The sequence below is a fragment of the Hippichthys cyanospilos genome, chromosome 3 (genome assembly GCF_059441005.1).
Source record: "Hippichthys cyanospilos isolate Australia breed blue-spotted pipefish chromosome 3, RoL_Hcya_1.0, whole genome shotgun sequence".
Lineage (NCBI taxonomy): Eukaryota > Metazoa > Chordata > Actinopteri > Syngnathiformes > Syngnathidae > Hippichthys > Hippichthys cyanospilos.
In genome coordinates, this window is record NC_142371.1 from 14,201,437 (window position 1) to 14,220,936 (window position 19,500).

General features: G+C 37.2%; 1 protein-coding gene across 4 annotated transcripts in view; it reads right to left on the bottom strand.

The window, feature by feature from the left end:
- Positions 1-7,510: 7,510 nt before the first annotated feature.
- ano10a (anoctamin 10a) overlaps positions 7,511-19,500 on the bottom strand; it is a 41,431-nt gene continuing 29,441 nt past the window's right edge. For 3 of the 4 annotated variants that reach the window (XM_088411052.1, XM_088411050.1, XM_088411049.1), the window contains 9 exons: positions 18,923-19,107; positions 16,173-16,557; positions 13,848-13,903; positions 13,643-13,717; positions 12,033-12,188; positions 11,758-11,949; positions 10,148-10,276; positions 8,928-9,044; positions 7,511-7,941 (listed from right to left, as the gene is read on the bottom strand). In XM_088411052.1, coding sequence (XP_088267178.1) covers positions 7,891-7,941; positions 8,928-9,044; positions 10,148-10,276; positions 11,758-11,949; positions 12,033-12,188; positions 13,643-13,717; positions 13,848-13,903; positions 16,173-16,557; positions 18,923-19,107 — 1,346 coding nt within the window. In that variant the 3' untranslated portion in view covers positions 7,511-7,890. The remainder of the gene's footprint in view (positions 7,942-8,927; positions 9,045-10,147; positions 10,277-11,757; positions 11,950-12,032; positions 12,189-13,642; positions 13,718-13,847; positions 13,904-16,172; positions 16,558-18,922; positions 19,108-19,500) is intronic. The other variant, XM_088411051.1, reaches the window with a different exon arrangement.

A 19,500-nucleotide genomic window follows, 5' to 3' on the forward strand; every position in this document is an offset into this window, starting at 1 on the left:
TATATACACACACACACACACACATACATATATATATACATATATATATATATATATATATATATATATATATATATATATATATATATATATATATAATTTATATGTACAAGTTTTGTTGAATTGCTACTCTGTTATAAAAAACTGTATTGATTTCAATCATTTACATACTATTTTGAAAAAAAAACAACAAACAAACAAAACAAAACAAAAAAACACCTTAATAGCTTAATGCTTATTCGTGCTATTGCTTCAGTCTGACGATTCTTGACATATAACCAGTCACTGTCAGGTCTTATTTCAGAGGAAAATCTGAGAAATAATGTGTTTTTTGTCTGAGAAATAATTAAAGAAATGATTAACCATTGTCAGGTGTCTGTGCTGTTTATATATAAACTGAACTTATTGCAATACTGCTTCACTTAGTATTGCAATGCTGTATATCGATATTATCACCCAGCACTACTTTACAGCCATTTACAGCTCTTGGCTGCCACCCACTCAAGTAAAATTAATATATTATCTGCCACACTTGATTACAGCAGAAAGTGACGCAGTATTGTAATAAGACATTCAGTTTCCAATATATTGCATGTATTTGAAACACCTTATTTTCGTAATGTTTTTTTTAAATCAAACAGATCTTGAGTGGCTTTCGTATCATGATTTTTGTCATATTGTGAATCATGTTTTGAGTGTAAATCATTCAAATCGCTTCGAGTGAGACAATGTGGCTGCAGAGGAGAAGGGCAACAGAAAAAGAAAAGTTAATATGAAGACAGGGTGTTGTAGTCATATCTTGGGCTTCTTTTTCCTGTTCATGTTGTCTGTAGTAAACTTCTGTATGTCTTCGCGAGCGCAATAATATCAGATTTCTACTACTTCTCAAACAGCAGCCATATTTATGAGCAGTAGAATCTGTTGCCTTTAAATTAAATGGGGATTTTAAAATTTCAAGTATATATAGGCACACATACCTTCAGTGATTCGGCCCCCTCAGAAGCACACGAACACATCACTGGGCTACACAGGTTATTTTCCGGAGCATTTAAACATCAATAAACCCACATCAGCAATTGCAACTTATCATTGTACGTGATACTGCCAGAACTTCAAATATAATAATAATTTTAAATTATTCGTCCACAAAGTTTTATGAAGTCCAACAAGTGTCATGCCGGTGCAGCATGTTAGCGACGGATGTGGGAAAGTGGATCGAAAATGCAGGAAGGCAGGATGAGATGAGCTCAATAAAACGATTTATTACTCGCAGAAGCTGGGCAAAACATGAAACACTAGAACTACACTAGAGCTGGAATACGCTCATGACAGATGACACAAATTACACTAACGACAGACGCCAGGGAAAAACAACAACAGCCCAAAAGTAAAATAAATCAAACTCCACAAAATAAAGGCACAACAGGAAAAACACAGCATTTTGAGCCAGAAGTGCAATGGACGTCAACAAAGCTGATGATAGCCTTGCATGCTACACACTTGTACAGTAGGTGGCGGTGTGCACCTAACCGTTGTTTGTAATCTGCCATTAATTGAAAAGGAGAAGGAGCTCAATGGCGTACTCTACACAGGAGAAATATACGATGGCCCGATTACTTTTAAATCATATGTGTTGCAACATTTTGGTATTCCACATTGACTGATAAGACTGATAAGACAAAACGGTTTGTCAACTCTTAAAAAAAAAAAATGCCATACACCTTATCTAACGCGAACTGTATGCAAAGGCAAGTTTACCACCAAAACATGAAGCTCCAACACTTTACAAGTAAACCAAAGCAGTGTTGGAATTTTATTTCTAATTCAACATAAACTCAAGTTAGTAATCTGACTCCAATTTGTGACCTTACCCAACTGCCACTCATCCAACAATTTGCGCGCTCGTTCTGCAATAGAAAGGTATCAGGAAGCCGGCATTTTCACACACGAGTGGATTTATTCCTAACACGCAGATCTAATACAAGCACCTGGGTCTCGGGTCCCTCTCAATACAGCCCTGTACGCCGCTGTTGCCACCAGCAGACGTACTCTCATCCGAGTTGCCCAGCAATGAGTTATACTACACAATATGCAAATGGCACATGAACAAAGGCATCCTGGCATTATTTTATTGGCTATGTGTATACTGCAGTTAACTTTAGCTTGCTTTCATTGGTCTTTCTTCCCTTGCAGAATCGCTTGCTTACTCCTCCTGGTTGTAGTTTTCCTCAAAGTTGTTTTTCACCAGGTGCCAAGGTCATCTCGTCCCCGCGACTAGCACCGTTTGCTCTGAAACATTCCATTCTTACACTCCCTTGCACCCCATATTGTTTTGTTCACTTTACAGTCTCACACTCTCATACACAGAATGTAGCAACATCTAATGAACTACTTTAAGCTCAAACTCTTAGATTCCTTTAGCAGTCATTGATGCCATGAAGTAACTTTAACATCACGACTGATTTCTTTGCTTGTTGCTAATTCAAAAATGCACCTTTCTATCCCTGCGACATCAGATGGCAGTGGGCATGTCACTATTTGTATGAATGATTTTTTGTTTAATGTTTGAAACTATCAATCACAGAAATGCCGATATGCTATTGGCCGAACGCCTTTATCTAGCTTGATGGCACAGCTGGTCGGGACGGAAGGAAGGAGAGAAAATGAGTGAAAAACGGAAGAAAGGAATGTTGTGAAGACTTTGCAAACTTTATCTGTTAGACACGGCTTCTAAAATTGCAAGTGGCGGTAACGCAAGAAGTAAGAGGATGATGACAATAGAAACAAAGCAGGAGATAATTAAAAAAAAATACGAAGGAGGCGCACGCATGGTTAACCTTGCTCGTGAGTATGGCCGTAACCGCTCGGCAATCTTCTAAGGGCAAGACTTTCCTTGCCGGGGGACGGACCTCGATCGACAACAAAATTGAGAAGCTTCTTCTATTATGGATTAAAGAGAAGGAAATCGCCGGTGATATGTTCTAGTTTGAGAAAAGTTCTTGTTTAAGAAAATAAATAAATAAATTCTGCGGTCTCTGCGGTTGGTCTCTGCTCCCCTCCGCCTCCACCCAGCTCAAGTCACGTCGCCCCAAAGGTAAATGTCATTTTTCCTTTGTATATGTTATTTAACTGTACAGTAGATTGTTACTCATTTTTAATATGTGTATAAAGTCATGATGTTATTACCTAGGGTTTTTGCACGCGTTGCACGCATTCACTAATTAACATAGGTTTGGATTGCCTGTCATACGAGCAGTTCAAGTTACGAGCGTGGCCGCTGAACGGATTAAGTTCGTAACACGGGGGCTCACTGTACTTTTGTTCATGTTTAACTATGCTGAGATCTCAGTTGAATAATTTGTTATTACAGCAGCACGTGGAAAAACTTTAGTTTATTGCAAATGCTCAATACAAATACAGTGGGGCCCCGGTTTACGAGATTAATCCGTTCCGTGGTTGGGATCGTAACTCGAATTCGCCGTATGGCGGGCAGTCCAAACCTATGTTAAATAGCCAATGCGTGTAAAACCCTAGGTAAAAATATCAAAATTGTATATACATATTAAAAATTGGCATCAAAATAGTATAGTAAGTGCTTCAAATATATAATATACAATTAAAAAACATCATGAATAAAAAATATATAAAGGATTTATTTACCTTTGAGTTAGGGTTGTGACGAGCTTGTTATGGCCATAATCCCTAGTGAGGGTAGCCTAGCCAAGGCTAGACTATTTTACCTGTCTTCATATTTCTTGATTATTTCCAGCTCCATATAAATCATCTTCTTACAACTCTCTTTAACATCACTAGTAATCTCGGTACCCATAGCTAACCCATTCAAGTTTGAATTAAGCAGTAAAATGCACAATATGTTATTTTAAGCACTCAAGACGAGATCTAGTCTTTAGCATGCGACCAGTTTGACCGTGACGACGACCAATGCATACTAGTTATGTAGTGACATAAGCAGTGGCCCGTGTATAGACATATGAGTGCGGACACATCCAACATGGCGGTCACGCACACACACTGACCGTCATGTTAGATGTGTCACAAGGAGAAAGAAATGGAGTGAAGAGGACAAAAAAAACATTGCTGCCCATGTCGTAAGGTGAAAAGGCAGGGACTTCGTAGGCCGGAGTTCCACTGTATATCATTTTGAAATTGAAAAGTTTATTTTCGCAAAAAAAATTAAAAACTTTGAAACAAATCTCAGATCTCATTTTGGTGAACGCAATCTCGTCAGATCTTGTTTCTTGGGATTTGCATAATTTGTGGCAAGCCCCCCAAAATGCTACATTCGATGAATACTATTAATACATTATTAAAATGCATCAAAAACTGCTACAGATACATATAAGAATTACATTAGTGTATAATAGTCATGGAATTCAAAATATATCATATCAATATAAATAATAAAAAATGCTCCGAAAACCTTTAAATGAATCATCTTAATTATAGCAGTTGACAATATGAATGCAGTTCACTTATTCGCCTTGAGATGGTGCTGGTGTGTCGGTGATGAGTGTAGAGAAAGAGCTTTTTAGGTCATTTAATTTGAATGTTTTTATTTTACATAATCAGTGATCCGAGCATCATGTATAAAGTCAACAGGAGCAATAATATTTATTTTTGAAACATTTTGAGCATATACTTTTAAGTTTAGTTTGCGGTCATGCAAACTGCTTCCTGTGTGATGTCATTCAGCCTACTAGCTTAAGCGCTAATGACGCTAACGTCAGATACAACAGCCCAAAGTGGTATATTACATATGTGAAGATGAACTCCACTGGGAGTAGTAGCCACTATGGCAACAGGGAGTGACGTGGGTAACGTAATTCCTAGGTCAATGGAACAGGTATTACAATGCCACCTTGGGAGTCACCCAAGGAAGATAGGACATGCTCAATTTAAGGACATCAGATGTGGATACCATTGAAACAGAGGCAAGGGTCCAATAAATATGACAACTGTATTTAAATAAATCATAAAGCGTTGGCTATTAACATAGCTCTTTAAGGGAAACCTCAAGAAGCAAAACGGGACACTCACCTGACACGCACACACACACAAACATACTCCCGTGAACACTCGACTCTCCCTCTACCAGGACCTCCACCAGAAGTCTCCAGTCCTGAAAATACACCAGAAGTCTCCAGTTCTGAAAATAAAAGACAATGAATTAATCAACACAAATAGAAACTAAAACCAATCAACCTGCCAACAGAGTACTAATTGAATAGTGGATTAAACTATTCATAAAAGGACTAAAACTTTTCTTGAAAACAGAACAGGGTTGATTAGTCCATGGCTAGGGCCAAGCTGCGCACCTGGCAGTGGAGGCCCATTTCCTCCAGCTGCTAAAACAGGCAGCTAGCATGCATGGTCTAAAATTAAAGCTGATGGGTTCAGATCGTGGTTTTTGACAAAAAAAAATGCCAGAATAGCTAACCTACCGCGCCTTACCTGCATGAGTAATGGATGGAGCCAACCAAGAAGCCCCGGAAGTGGGTGGACCTCGAAGCCAACGAGTCAGCGCCCCCAAGAGCGATACCGCCGCTCTAATTACCAAATTGCTAAAAACCTGCAGGGTACCACTGTTATGCCATGAGGTAAGTGGGGAACTTTACGCCTCCTGCTACAGTCACGTGTTTGGTTTAAATTTTAGTCATTTTGAATTAGATGGCCAAAGTATCATTTTCAATGCAAGCTGAGCGCATTTTGCCATGACCTGAGTGAATTCAATGGAAATACAATGTACAATGAAACTACGGCTTTTATCTGCTTTACAATCAAACTTTTATGATAAATACATGGCGTTATGAGAACATTTTACAGTCATACTGAATTAGATAATCTGAGTACATTTTGCCGATGACTTGAGTAAACTCAGAGGGGAGGCAATATACAAAAGACATTGTAATTATATGTATTAGCTGTATTACCTCTGCCAAAAAAAAAAAAGTGTTGCCACGTCTTTTTTGAGCCCTGTAGTATCGACAAGAGAACAAGCATTTTTAAGCTTTGATGATTAGGACGAATCGTGTCTCGGACATTGTTCTTGGCTCTCCTCAAGGATGCAAGAGCAGGCATGTCATCCTGGGAGGACAGAGAGAATCCAGTGATTTTCTGGTTGGTGTTGATCATTCTCTGCATCACTTTTCAAATGGCTGCAGTGCACCGTGTGTGTCACACCGTGTTTCTAATTCTAGTTCCTCAAAGTTATTTTTCCAGAACACTCTCCGGAAGTAGTCGCTGTTGGTCCTTCTTCACCACTGCCATGTTGGATGATCCAGGAAAGGTCGTAGGGAGATGTAGACTCTCAGGGGCTTAAATGAGTGGACCTCTTCAAAACGCAGGCCATGATCATGGGCTGGATGTCTTTTGTGTTTCCAGAAGTCCAGTATCGGTTCTTTTTTTGTTGTGATGTTAAGAATGAGGTTGTTGTCAAGACTTCATGTTTTAATTGCACCACAATGTCATCGTTCATACAAAGTTTACTATTGATACACAATGCATACATGTCATTGACAAACCAGCCTCGTTTGAACATGTTAAGAGCTATCACCACAAAGTTCTGTTTTAATGCTTGTTTATGTTGAATGAAATTCAAAATAAATATGAGCTATGAAATACAAAACTCTCAGGTTCCATCTCAACAGGCTGCATTTATTGGGTTGACTGTCATTCCTCTCATTGGGTGGACAGCATTTTTCACCTCCTGGACCTTTTTTGGCTGAACAGTCTGCTTCGGAAAGGTATTCCATTTGACCCATTTCTTTGGTAAATCATTTCATAGCGGCACCACCGTGCTTGTTTTCTTTGACCGTTAGGGCTAGAGAGATCTACTGATGGAATGTTATCATAAATAACCTCTAAGATTGCTGGAATAAAATCACTCACCTTCGTCCTGCGACAATGTATGTATTTTTTCGTCTTCTAGACAAACTGGCACCACTGACGACTGCGGTTCTGTTGGGTCTTCTAGCGTTGCGCCCTCTCGCTTCCACTTGGATGCCAAGTGGCTTCGGTGCTGGTGGAATTGGGTTTCCTACCGATGCCTTCTTGGTCTGAGGGCATGGAGGCAGTAGGCCCTTTCTGGCAACGGGAGTTCAGATAGATGTTGGGAAGTGGTCTCCATGGATAGAACAACCCCTAGGCGGTTTTCCACACAAATCATTAGGGCGGGATGAGGTCTGTACAGTTGAATCACCATCTCCATAATGTGTGTGCAAGTAGGTTCTGTTGACAGTCTTCCAAGAGACACATGATTTTATATACTCCCTGGGTCACCCGGGGGTAACTATTGATGTTTGTTGGTACAGTATTTAGTCACAACCTGTGCTTTGAGCAAAAGGCTTATTCTGTGCTTTAGACATCGGATCTAGTGGTCAGCCAAGACTCGGTGAACCACCGTTATATATGTTACCGGCATTTCTATTTAATAACTAAACTACCACAAACATGCAAAACATTAGACAAAAACAGTGACATACCTCAAAGCTCAGTCAATTCAAGCATTTTAATTTAACCATATTATTTTAATATTCCCACCAGTGAGAATACTGACAGCCCCGTGCACTGAGCTACAATTATAATTAGATGTCCGTGCACTACTGATTTTCTTAAACATGCAATCCGGGTGAAAAGTAAAGCTCAATAAGTAAAAAATACATTTTGTGTGAAACGTTTGCTTTTTTTTATCCAACGTAGTCCTCCCTGCTCAATAATTATAGATTCCAGCCTTTATTAAATTCATTTCTTTTTAACAGCAGCATAAAATAGTTTAACATAGTTTATATGTAGTTAAGTGATTTATAGTCATATGAACTCTTTTCCAGATGTAAACACTATCTGTTGAGGTCATCATCATGAAATTGTGCTTCACTCTTCCTCGTGGCCAACTCTTCTAAGCACTGGGACTTCAAATATTTTCTGAAACACAGAACAACAACGATATTACTCAAAATTTCATTTTTCCATGTTTGTGCCATGTACACTGTTTATGACCTGTTTAACTAAGTGTTTTAAAAAGTGAGAAGTGATGTTGGTAATCCTTTGTTTTTGTTTTTTTAGTTAGTTACCGATACAAAGGCCTGTCAACTTTCATGACAGCATGAGCACATCTGGACTCTGGATATAATAGCATAACCTGGTTACAAGCCACATCAACTTTAAGACAAATTTTTACAAACTTCAATGGCTGTGGACGGCGAAACAGACAGCATGTTTGAATTGCAGTAATTGCAGTTTGCACAACAGGGCGCAAAAGAAATTGGGCAGATCTGATTTAGTTTATTTAGACAAAATTAAATACATGTCATCACTTTTGTTGCCAATCAGACAGGTAATCAGCTTCGGGAATGTTCAATGTCACTCACAGGGAGCAGAAATGAATCATGCTGCCTGTTTTGCCGACACCCAAAGCTGTAAAACACGGTCAGCTGAGTTTTCAAAATGGGGACAGAGCCAAGCAAAAGCACTGAGCAGACTCATGAAATGGTGAAAGAGAAACTTGGGATTGCTGATGTGTGCAGTATTTACTGTATTTACAGATGTTGAAATGTAGTTACTGTGCCAATTGTGCATCATTAACCAGTATTTAACATAGTATGATCCAGAGTATAGACTAAACTTTTTTTTTTTTTGCTGATTCATCCTTATGCATTCTGATGCATCCTTACCCCCTTCCTTATCTGTCGGTATGTCTTGTTTTGAAGTTGATCCAAATTGTAATTGTCAGTCTAACAGACAGGTGGGCAAAATCATACAAACGAGGCCTGACGTGAGAGGAATATAAACAAAAACCACACAAGCAGAAAAGAACAGAAACCCCCAAAATAAACCCACATCCAAGATCCAACAGAACATGACAGCACTTTGCGAGCATACGATCCAGTAGAAAAGAGTTGTCGTTTCACCTTTTTTTTGAAGGCCTCCAATGACTCAAATTCCAGACGTGCCAATTTGATTCGAATGTGTTTGGGAACATCTGGAACCAAGAAGGCCAGGATAAACTTGAAGGCCAGAAATCCATGCTGAAATACAACATAGGATGCATACATTACATGGCATTCTGATCTCATATGCACATTTGAACACTTGTTGCAAGTTAGTTCTGAGTGTACTGTGGGTTTTTCTTTCAATATCAAGAGTATTACCAACACTATTGCCAGTGAATGCACATTTACTGGACAAAGTAAAAACAAGATTCAAGAGTTTTATTGTCATATGTATAGTATTATTATACCACACAATGAAATTCTTAGTCCGGTCACTCTCCGAGTAGCAGACTACGTTACATGTTCGAGCTTTTAAACGTCAATCAACCCACATCCGCCAATAAAATTGTCATTATACGTGATGCTGTCAAAACTATATTTAAAAAAAAAAAAGAATAATAATTTAAAATAAATATCCACAACCTTTTATGAAGTCCAAATTACAAATCGCAGTTCAGAAGAACATCATTTTATTTATTTACTATTAATTGAATATGAATGAAATAAAATAACACAAACATGTTATAAATGAAACAATAAATAAAGAAATAAAGGAAAGGTCTCTTTCTTTTGGCACCGATATGTACAGTGTATCGACTCGGGTGTTCCAAAAGTTTTTTAAAAGCACCGTAGCACATTGAGGAGCTCTGTATACCTTCGAACTGAGATGTACATTGCTGTATATCCACTCTGGTGTCCCCACCAGCCGTGCTTTGGTTTCTCGTTGCTGCCTTGGTTAATTAAACAATTGAAGTTTGCAAATCCAGTGTAGCTCCAAACACTAAAATTGATCCTTTGCAAACAAAAGGCATTCCCAGCTGAACTATTTGCCAGGGTTGATGCGAATGCCCTGGCTTCTGGCTAAGGCAGATTACATACAGCATGGCGACACAAGTTGCCTGAATTCTAATTGGCTAAAAACTCCCTACTTAAAAATACAACACTAGAAGGAGCATAACCAAATTGATAGAATATGACACGAAAAGAACAGAATATGGAGAATAATTTTATAAATCAAAATTAGATATATCAGCGATGCCTCGTTTTTTTGCGGTTAATTGAAAAATAAGTGAAAACCGCGAAATAGCGCCCCCGCCCACACACACACACACACACTCACACACAAACAGGTAGGTTACCTCAACAGCAACTGTCCACAGCAAGAGATACATCTCTGAGTCAGGGAAGTAAGCTCTAACTTGAGGAGACATGCCAATAAGTGTACAGTTGGTCACAATAGCAATGACGCTCATGGCTTCAAAGGCAAGCTAAACACAAGAAGAAAGCAAACATATTTTTTGTTTTTGGGGTTATCAGTGATTCTTTCATTTGTTGCAACGTCCTGATAAAGAGATCTAAAGACATCAGCAGCCCAAAAAATTGTTTCTGCCTGTTCGATTAAAGGGTATAATAGAAGGCAAATTCTTCATCAAGATGGCCCTCTTTCTCATAGTTCAGCCTCCAGCTCAAGATTTTTGAAGGCAAAAAACATCAACGTTCTCCAGAACTGACCAGCCCAGTCATAAGACAAAGATTATTGATTGTGGCTAAGGTGAGGTAGGACACTCGAATGATGAAATGTCTTGCAAGACCGCTTTCTTTGCCGCTAAGTGAGACTTCAATAATGGTAAATGGTAATTGCTTTATATAGCGCTTTTTGAATTTAGAACAGGGGGTGTCCAAAGTCGGTCCTCGAGAGCCGCTGTCCTACATGTTTTCCAGGTTTCTATTCCTGACACATCTGATACAAATGATCAGGATCATTATCAGTTTTCTGCTGGTGAGCTGATCATTTGAATCAGGTGTGTCAGGAAAAGAAACCTGGAAAACATGTAGGACAGCAGCCCTCGAGGACCGACTTTGGACACCCCTGACTTAAAAGGTCCTCAAAAGTGCTTTACAATCAACTCCTCATTCACTTACTGACGACACAGCATCTGGAAGAACTGGAGGTTCTATATTTTGCCCTAGGATAACGCAGCGCTAAGTCCAGTTTTTATTTCTTTCTAAAACTTAAATAAGAAAAAATACTTGTTACGAACTGGGCTATGTTGTTATTTCTTAGCTACAATACACAAACAATTGACCTGCAGGGCGAACTTAGTGAACTTAAAAGTCAAAATGGTTGCTTCTTTTTAAGGTTCATGTGGTCCCTATAGATCACAGTGATTGTGAATATGAACATCAATATCCATCTTAAATTAAATTTGGTCATGTTTACAGGTAATAAACAAATGTAGTAGGAGCGTTAAGTGCAGGAGAGATATTGCAGCAACTTTTAAATTTAGATTGCAACTACATATGGTGTATTACAATTGCAGTTTTCCTTTATTTATCAATCTTTCTGTTATAGTTTTCCCTCCAAATTCATTAAAAGCAACATATGGATGTTAATAAAGGAATAAATATCATTTTACCGGCTCAAGAAAATGTGTTTGTCTGACTGATGCTTTACAATTATCGTAAAAGTACGTGAACATAAACTTTCTAATCATAACAAAACACAGTAGTGCATGCCTTCATTATTCTTCAAACCGATGTACAGCATATGATACAATGATACTATGAAAGTAGAGCAAATTTGACCACAAGTGAGTCTAATCATCATGGAATTTTGAAAGTTGTTATTGCATTCACTCAAAAGAAAAAAAGTAGAAAAAAGAAAAAAGTTACATTGCTAAGAATGAACAATAACATGTGCCCTGAATAGGATTTTGACAAAATACTCAATAAGGACTGAGGTATTCACCTGCCAGATCCCTATGTTAGCAGCTGGGTCCGAAAATGGTCGTTTAAAAATATTGCACATTTTGAAAGCATCAGAGTAAATCTCGGTGATGTTGTTCAAAACTACAAAAACAGCAGCCAGAGGATAAACAGCTGAAAACAAGCTGACATAACCAAAAAGAAGAAACAATTCCAGGTAGTCATCAAACGTACCCTGTGAGAAAGTTGGAAATATTAATTATTAAATCCATATGCACTGTGACAAATTAGTTAAATAAATAAACTAACTTTACTTACCAAGTACGTTCTCATGTCAGTTTCCAGTCGCACTTGCTCATTTAAAGGGAGCTCTATCATCATTATCTTATTGCATCCCCTTTGAAGCCAGTAGGGCAGCAAACATTCCATGAACTGATTTATGATTTGACTGGTGATCAACAAGGTTGCCAAATTCTTAAAAAAAAAAAAAGGACAGCAAAAGAAAAAAATCAGAAGCTACAGCAGTATTAATACAAGTTATATAATAATACTTTGTGTAATCACTTTTACGACTGGAAAAAAAAAATCTCTGTGCATCAGGAAGGTATTGAGAACCTTTCACTTTTACCAGATTGTTATGGTACAACTTGTGTAAATGCTTAAAGATGTGATTCTATCATTTCTAGTGACAACTGTGAGGTCCCAGTTCTTTTTGTAGAAATGATCTTGTAGAAAAGGGATTGAGCAGCAACCACTGGGCTGGTAGTCAAAAGAACTTGCTTATACATGTTGCAAAAAAATTAATGTCACTTGTAGGTTAAAAGTAAGGTTTTCAAAATATCAGTCAGTCTGATAATATTTTTGTAAAACAGGGTAAAGTCGTGTTTGGACAAGAGGGCGTGAAAAAGTAAGTATTGAATCAAAATGTTTGCACTCAGATCAGAATGAAACAATAGGCATGAGTTGTCTTTGCCCTTTTTTTCCTGCTTTGATGTTTGTTTTGACATCAGAGTTAATGCACCCACTAACCAACCACTAATATACATGTATACTTTGGGATTTTATAGGACCTGTGCAGCTGGGTTATTGATCATTAGATGTTTTGAGGATAAGGAGGAAAACTTGATGCCCTCACTCTGTTACATATTTGAAAAGATGTTTTTGAATTATTTGAAAAAATTGTTTTTGTTGTTGTGTTGTTTGTTTTTTCCAGCGTTTGCCTCAGGTTTTTGAGCCCCTGTAAATGTGCAAAAATCTGTCAAATGTGAATATTCAAAAAATCATAACTTTCTTTCCATATATCAAAGCATACGGCGGGAATTGATTTGTTTGTATATTTCCTTAAGATGTAATTGGTGCTTCAGAGCTATTTTGTAACAGTCACACAATCATTTGATAAAATCTATATGAATTTGCGAGGCTCAATGAGTGTGCAAAGCTTCATTAATTTTCATGAATGTCAAAAATAATAGCGATTATTTTTTTCCCAGCAAAGAACTTACCACGGTAACAGCATTTTACGAAAACACGCAGTGGTCGCCGCTCGGGCTCTCATAATAATCTTAGAAATAATCATTTCTACATAAACAATAAGGACTAATACCATTGACTTGGACATCAGAACACTGAGACAGATGTGTATTCCATTGGAAGAACTGATTTTGTTTATAATTTTGAGACCCTAGGTAAGCATGTCAAGCTATTGTAAGCCGGCTTTATATGTGCAGATATTGTATTTTTAAATTACTGTTAAATCTAAATCTGAATGGCTTCAGCATTATTTCTAAATTCAATTATTATATTATCTATTCAAATATTGTATTATCTCTATAAATATGGATGAAAACTGTGAAATAGAACCAAATACATACCAGATGCACTGTATATTTGTGAGTGAGTGTTTGGGTGATAAATAAAAGTTGACCAACCTGTCTAAGCAGCACAAGGTCTTGCATAATGAAAGCAATGTAAAACAGCGAGGCAAAACAGTTGAAGAAGTTGAACTAAGAAGAAAACAAAAAAGTTTATTTTGTATCAATATATATATATATATATATATATATATATATATATATATATATATATATATATATATATATAAGTCAATTGGTAGAGATGTTGTTTTATACATACAACTAATACTTTGAGGACCAAATGATTCTGATGTGAAGATTCAAGTCTGTGGTTTTCTGGAAAAAAAAAAAGAAAAAGTCAGTAAGTCGTTGAAATTTGGGTTTAGGATTTTTACCTTTTTATAGGCTTAAAATGAATAAAATGTAATCAATAGATTTGGGCCTCAAAGTTACAACTTGAACACACAAAGCATTCTGACAAAAAAGATGTCTCTAGACAAAACATCAACACAACCCTTAAAACCCAAATCTACTCTTCATTTTTGGTCATAACTAGAGACTTTTAAATTCATCCTGAACAACAATTGGCATCAAAACATAAAATAAAACTGGATGATACTTGACACCTCGCGTCTATACGAATCCAGCACAATGCGGTTTCATTCATGTACAAGCAATGTTGGGCAAGTTACTTCAAAACTGTAATGTATTATTTCTTACTTAATACTGTCATTTCAAAGTAATTAGTTACATTACAATATAACTGTCTTTGAAATATAATTTATTACATTACTATTGCATTACTTTTATATTACTCTCACCACCGTAACTGGAAATATGGATTTGCCATTCTAAATGTAGCTCATTAGGCTCATTAGACATCCCGTGAAAGGTTGGCTTAAGCCTAATAACAGTACAATTCATTTCATCTGTATTGTATTGTAAACCTTTACGGACAGCAGGAAGTGCTGCATTTATCATTGTCCCTAGCTATAACAACATGGCAGCCTTGAAAGGAGTGCCAACCCTCTTGTAATATATTTTAATGATTACTCGACCACCGATTATATTTAAAATATACTGTTGGTCATAAAGAACTGATTTATTTGCACATTTTTTAAAAAACTTTATAATCATTTAATTAATTATTTTTTAATGAAAAATGGTCTAAATTTTACACAATGTCCCTCTAAAGACAAGATATATAATCTTTTTTTTTTGTATTTTAATCCCTTTGTAACAGTGATGCATTGTTTATGCTGCAGGCAAAAACAGTTAGTGCATTTCACAATTTCTAGGTTAATCCATTTATCCATCCATTTTCTATAGCCATTTAAATTCAAGTTCAGTCAGCTAAGTTCAGGACAGACATTTCAAAAATAGATAGCTTCGGTGGGGTTAACATTAGCAGCTAGCCTACACCATTGTTAAGGTGTATAACGTGCTATCTAACATGAATTTTGTATGTTTCATCTTGATACACATTGATACACATTGACCAGAACTATTTATAGACTTATTAATAGCAAGTGTACAGTGAAAATTAGAATTAGTTTACCTTGTCATTATTTCTAGTTGTGACAGGGATCTTGCTGACAAGGTTTTGAAATGCTGGTGAATCCACTGTGGACAGCATATCTCCTCCCTAGCCTCTTGATGTCGAAGTGGCATCCCTCAGCGAGAGAGCGCAATCGTCTGCGTGTTTTCTTTTCGCTAATCTCATGTTACCGTGGCACCGCTCCAAATGGTTTGTAAAATTACTGATCTTATTTCGCTAAGTGGACAGCTTTTTAGGTGTCGCGCACACAAAGTCCACCTGAGGATTATATTCTCTTTGTCTTTATCACTGACGAACTGAAAGTAAAGGGCATATGTCCAGCTTGTGTACATATTGTCCATATTTAACATGCCGTCTGCTGCTACCACATTCATCTTAGCTGTAGTTTATCAACAAGTAAACATTTTGCCCCTGACTTTTCTCCTCCAATCTCGCGGTGTTTTGGGCGAATTTGGGGGGATAAAAACACCACTTTCAGGCTAAAAATTCATTGTAATGCATCATTTTACTCTCATTAGTAACAAGTACAATATTCCTATTTTTTTGTGTGTAATATATTACATTACTGTGTTGTGTAAATGTAAACTAAAAGAGCATTAGGTTAATGTTTTTGCAACAGAAAAGATCTTTACTAATAACGAATACTTAAAAAATACACTAGCTCATGTTAGCTGTAATGTAGTACAGCAGAATGTTTGCAGTGTTTACATTTTTGTTTTACCTTCCAATATTTTACTATCATTTTCTTCATCTGGAAAAACAAAATCTTACCACACATCATGCAAGGGTATTTGTAGATTTCTGTTTGTCTCGTGTAGAGCTGCAGATACACATCGAGTGTTTTGGCAATTGGTATTTCTCTGTATACAAGTCAACCTCGGGTCAGAGTCGACCCCTCAATTTTTTTACGTCAATTTGGGTGACTTTTACAAAAGTATAAGTGTATACGTCTACCCCTGACTTTTGTGGTTAAAACACATGGTATTTTAATTGTATAAATACAATTCTTGCATTTGAAATTACATTAATCATTTGCCACTAACTTACCCCACTCAGTAAGGAACTCAGCAGCATATCTGTAGATGAGATTCATAACTTCTATAATCACAGCATAGATAACCCCAGGAATGAACAATAGTATGTTTGTCCAAAAAGTAGGCTCCCTATTATGTATCATTAGAGCCCATCCTTCCATCTGAAAGTAGATCATCATGACATAGAGGGAAAGGTAGAGACAGAGCAGGACAAAAGGAAGGGACACAAGGTAAATACGAAGCTGCCGCTTGGAGTTGGGGTACAGAGGCTCTTCTCGTCCTGTCACCGGATTAAACCCAAGAATGCCGTGGAAACCAGGCCGCGGTTCTTCAAACACCTTCTTTCTGCTCAGTGTGCCCCAGTGATATGCTAGAGAGGCACTGCACCGCTTCCATAACTAGAGGGGGGAATGTTTAGCTCATTATTCTCTAGTCAATAATACATCACATGATCATGTCATAATTCACATTACATTGAGGTACTGTAGAATGTTATCTGATTCATGTACAGACCAGAATTATTCACACCAAGCCATGTAGTTACTTGAAGATAATCCAAATAATACCGTAATTCTCCAAATATAGGATACACCTGTGTACGGGATGCACGCTTAATTTTAGGGGCAAATTCTGGTATTTTCTAGGTCACTGTGTGTAGTACGCACCACGAGTTTGGCGACAATCTAAAAATTGTGGCAAAACAGAATAAATCTTTGTAATTTCTTCACATTTTCTTGTATTTATGCCCCTAAGTTATTTATTTGTTGCATCCATAGTTATGGAATAATTACATATAGAGTCTGTATATATGTTATCATTTAAAAATACATTGTTTGCACACCTGGCACATAAACATGTGTACACAAACCCACACAGATTTAGACAATTCTTTGTATTGTATTACTGTGAAACTTGTAACAACCTTTATAAGTGAAAGCAAGGTTGAAATTTCTGTGCTGTGACAGCGCTGTGAGTGATCAAGCAGAGTCAAACATGCTTTTGAGGCTGCCACCAATTCCAAGCTCATCTGGTTAGATAACAAAATGGTAGGAAATCCATTCCTAGTCAGTTTGTGGGTCCTTTTCTGCTACCACGTAACACTCAAAGTCCTTACCGCGAGACATAATTACGGTTTGGTTTGAATGATTCCATTCATTTAATTCACTGTAAGTGCAATGAAATGGTTTTGCAGAGACTTTGAGGAAGAATGAGACAGAGCACGAATAAGCCATTTTCAATGATCGCTCTTCTACTGGTCAGATCAGAACACATCTGCGGCAATGTCAAAGAAAAAAAAGAAACTGTAGCGGTTTTAAAAGAATATAATAGCAGTCGTCACTTGTCCACCAAGGCGTCTAATTATGCCAGCTACTATTCAACACAAGTGCGTATGGCTACTGGTGAAAGGTTGGTAGCTAGCATGCAGGCTTCGCAAAACACCTATAAAACACACAAAACGCAAGCATGTTTTTTATTGCCATTCAAACTAGCAAAAGCCAGCAAGCCTTTCCCCGAAGAGGAGTTTCTTAAAGGGTACAAGGTAGGGACCTCAAGTATTTTATGTTGTAAGAGCAAGAACAAATTCGAAAAAAAACAAACAAACATACTATCATGCAGGTCAGTGACTTGCCGTATTAAAGTTAAATTGACGAACACTTTAACAGCAAGAGAAAAAATAAAGTGGCATCAATTTAATTATATTCTTTGGCACTGGACAAAAGCAATGACTAAAATAAAGGACACTGGAGGATTTTTTGGCTATAGAATCCCTGAAAAGAAAACCATGGGGAGAGGACTTATTTAACAGAGTATCAACAGTCATACAGAGGCACAAGTTACCTTGGAGTACACTCGTCAATGTTACCACAGATGGACAAATCTGACAGGAAAACGTTGGGATGCTCAAGAAGTAATGTTCCTACACTGCAAAATTCACTAGGAAGCACTGTGTAAAACCGTGTTGCAGGCTGACCACGTTGCAAAACCTGTTTAATCGAGCGAGGGGACTTCACCATCACCAATTTATTCTTTTTCCCAAAGAAACTAACGCTGATCACATTAAGTTACTGTACCATTCTAATGTCTGCTGGTTAAGTTTAGGAAAAGTATGTCAACATGTCTGGGAGCTCAAACATGAGATTATTTCATTTTTGGAGCTGCTTGAAAAAAACTGAACATTTTTCAGAGCTGAATGACACAGGTTGGCTTTGAGTGTTATGAGTGATGAACACCTCAGATCTGTTCTGAGAATTGCCACAACAGGATTACCTCCAGACTTTGATGCACTGGCTAAAATGGGTGATCAACAACACTGTTCTCAATCAAAAGTATATGTTATTACACTAACACTTTAGCTATGTTGTTGTTTGATATGTAATGTTAACAAATGCAGTTCTTTTTATATGTATTGTGTCTTATTGCTGTCCCAGCTCGGCTGTCAAATTTTAAAAGTCAATGTGGCCCCCGTGCCAAAAGGTAAACTGATGAGCTCATTAGACTGCAAGTTGATTAGAGGCACCTGTGGCTAAAGCCAAACTGTGGCAGAGTTTTTAATTCTGGACGTTGTTTTCCAATCTCTGCAGTTGATCCCGAACCACTATCAGGCCGCGTACTGGTGGTTGAGGACTTCTGATTTATAGGATGCACAGATACTTTAAGCCTTCATTTTTTGGGAGAAAAAGGCGTCTTATATTGGGCGAATTACGGTAACTTTAATTACTATAGACACAACTATAGAATGGCAAAATGAAATTGATTTCTTACCTCAAGAATAACAGTGCACCAGATGAGATTGAAAGCAGCAAAGAAAACATATTTGTCATGATTGTCCCAGTCAAACTGAGAATAGAACAGTCCAAGAAGGGCCAGAGGCGCGAGAGCCATTGTAAAGTATTCCAGGAAGCCAAAGTAGAGAGCCAGACCTTCCCCATAGTAGTGTCTGATGTCATCTGAAAGTTAAGACTTAAGTATTAAAGGCCATATTGCGAAGGGAGTGCTGAATTATTAGGCAAGTTGTATTTTTGAGGATTAATTTTATTATAGAACAACAACCATGTTCTTAATGAACCCAAAAGACTCATTAATATCAAAGCTGAATATTTTTTTAATAAGCTGGAGTGGGGCTTTTTTTTAGTCTCGGCTACTTTAGAAAGATATCTGTGTGCAGGTGACTATTACTGTGCGTAATTATTAGGCAACTTAACCATAAACAACTTTATATCCAATTTCACCTTGTATACATATATATACACATACATTATATATATATATATATATATATATATATATATATATATATATATATATATATACATACATACATACATATACATATACATACA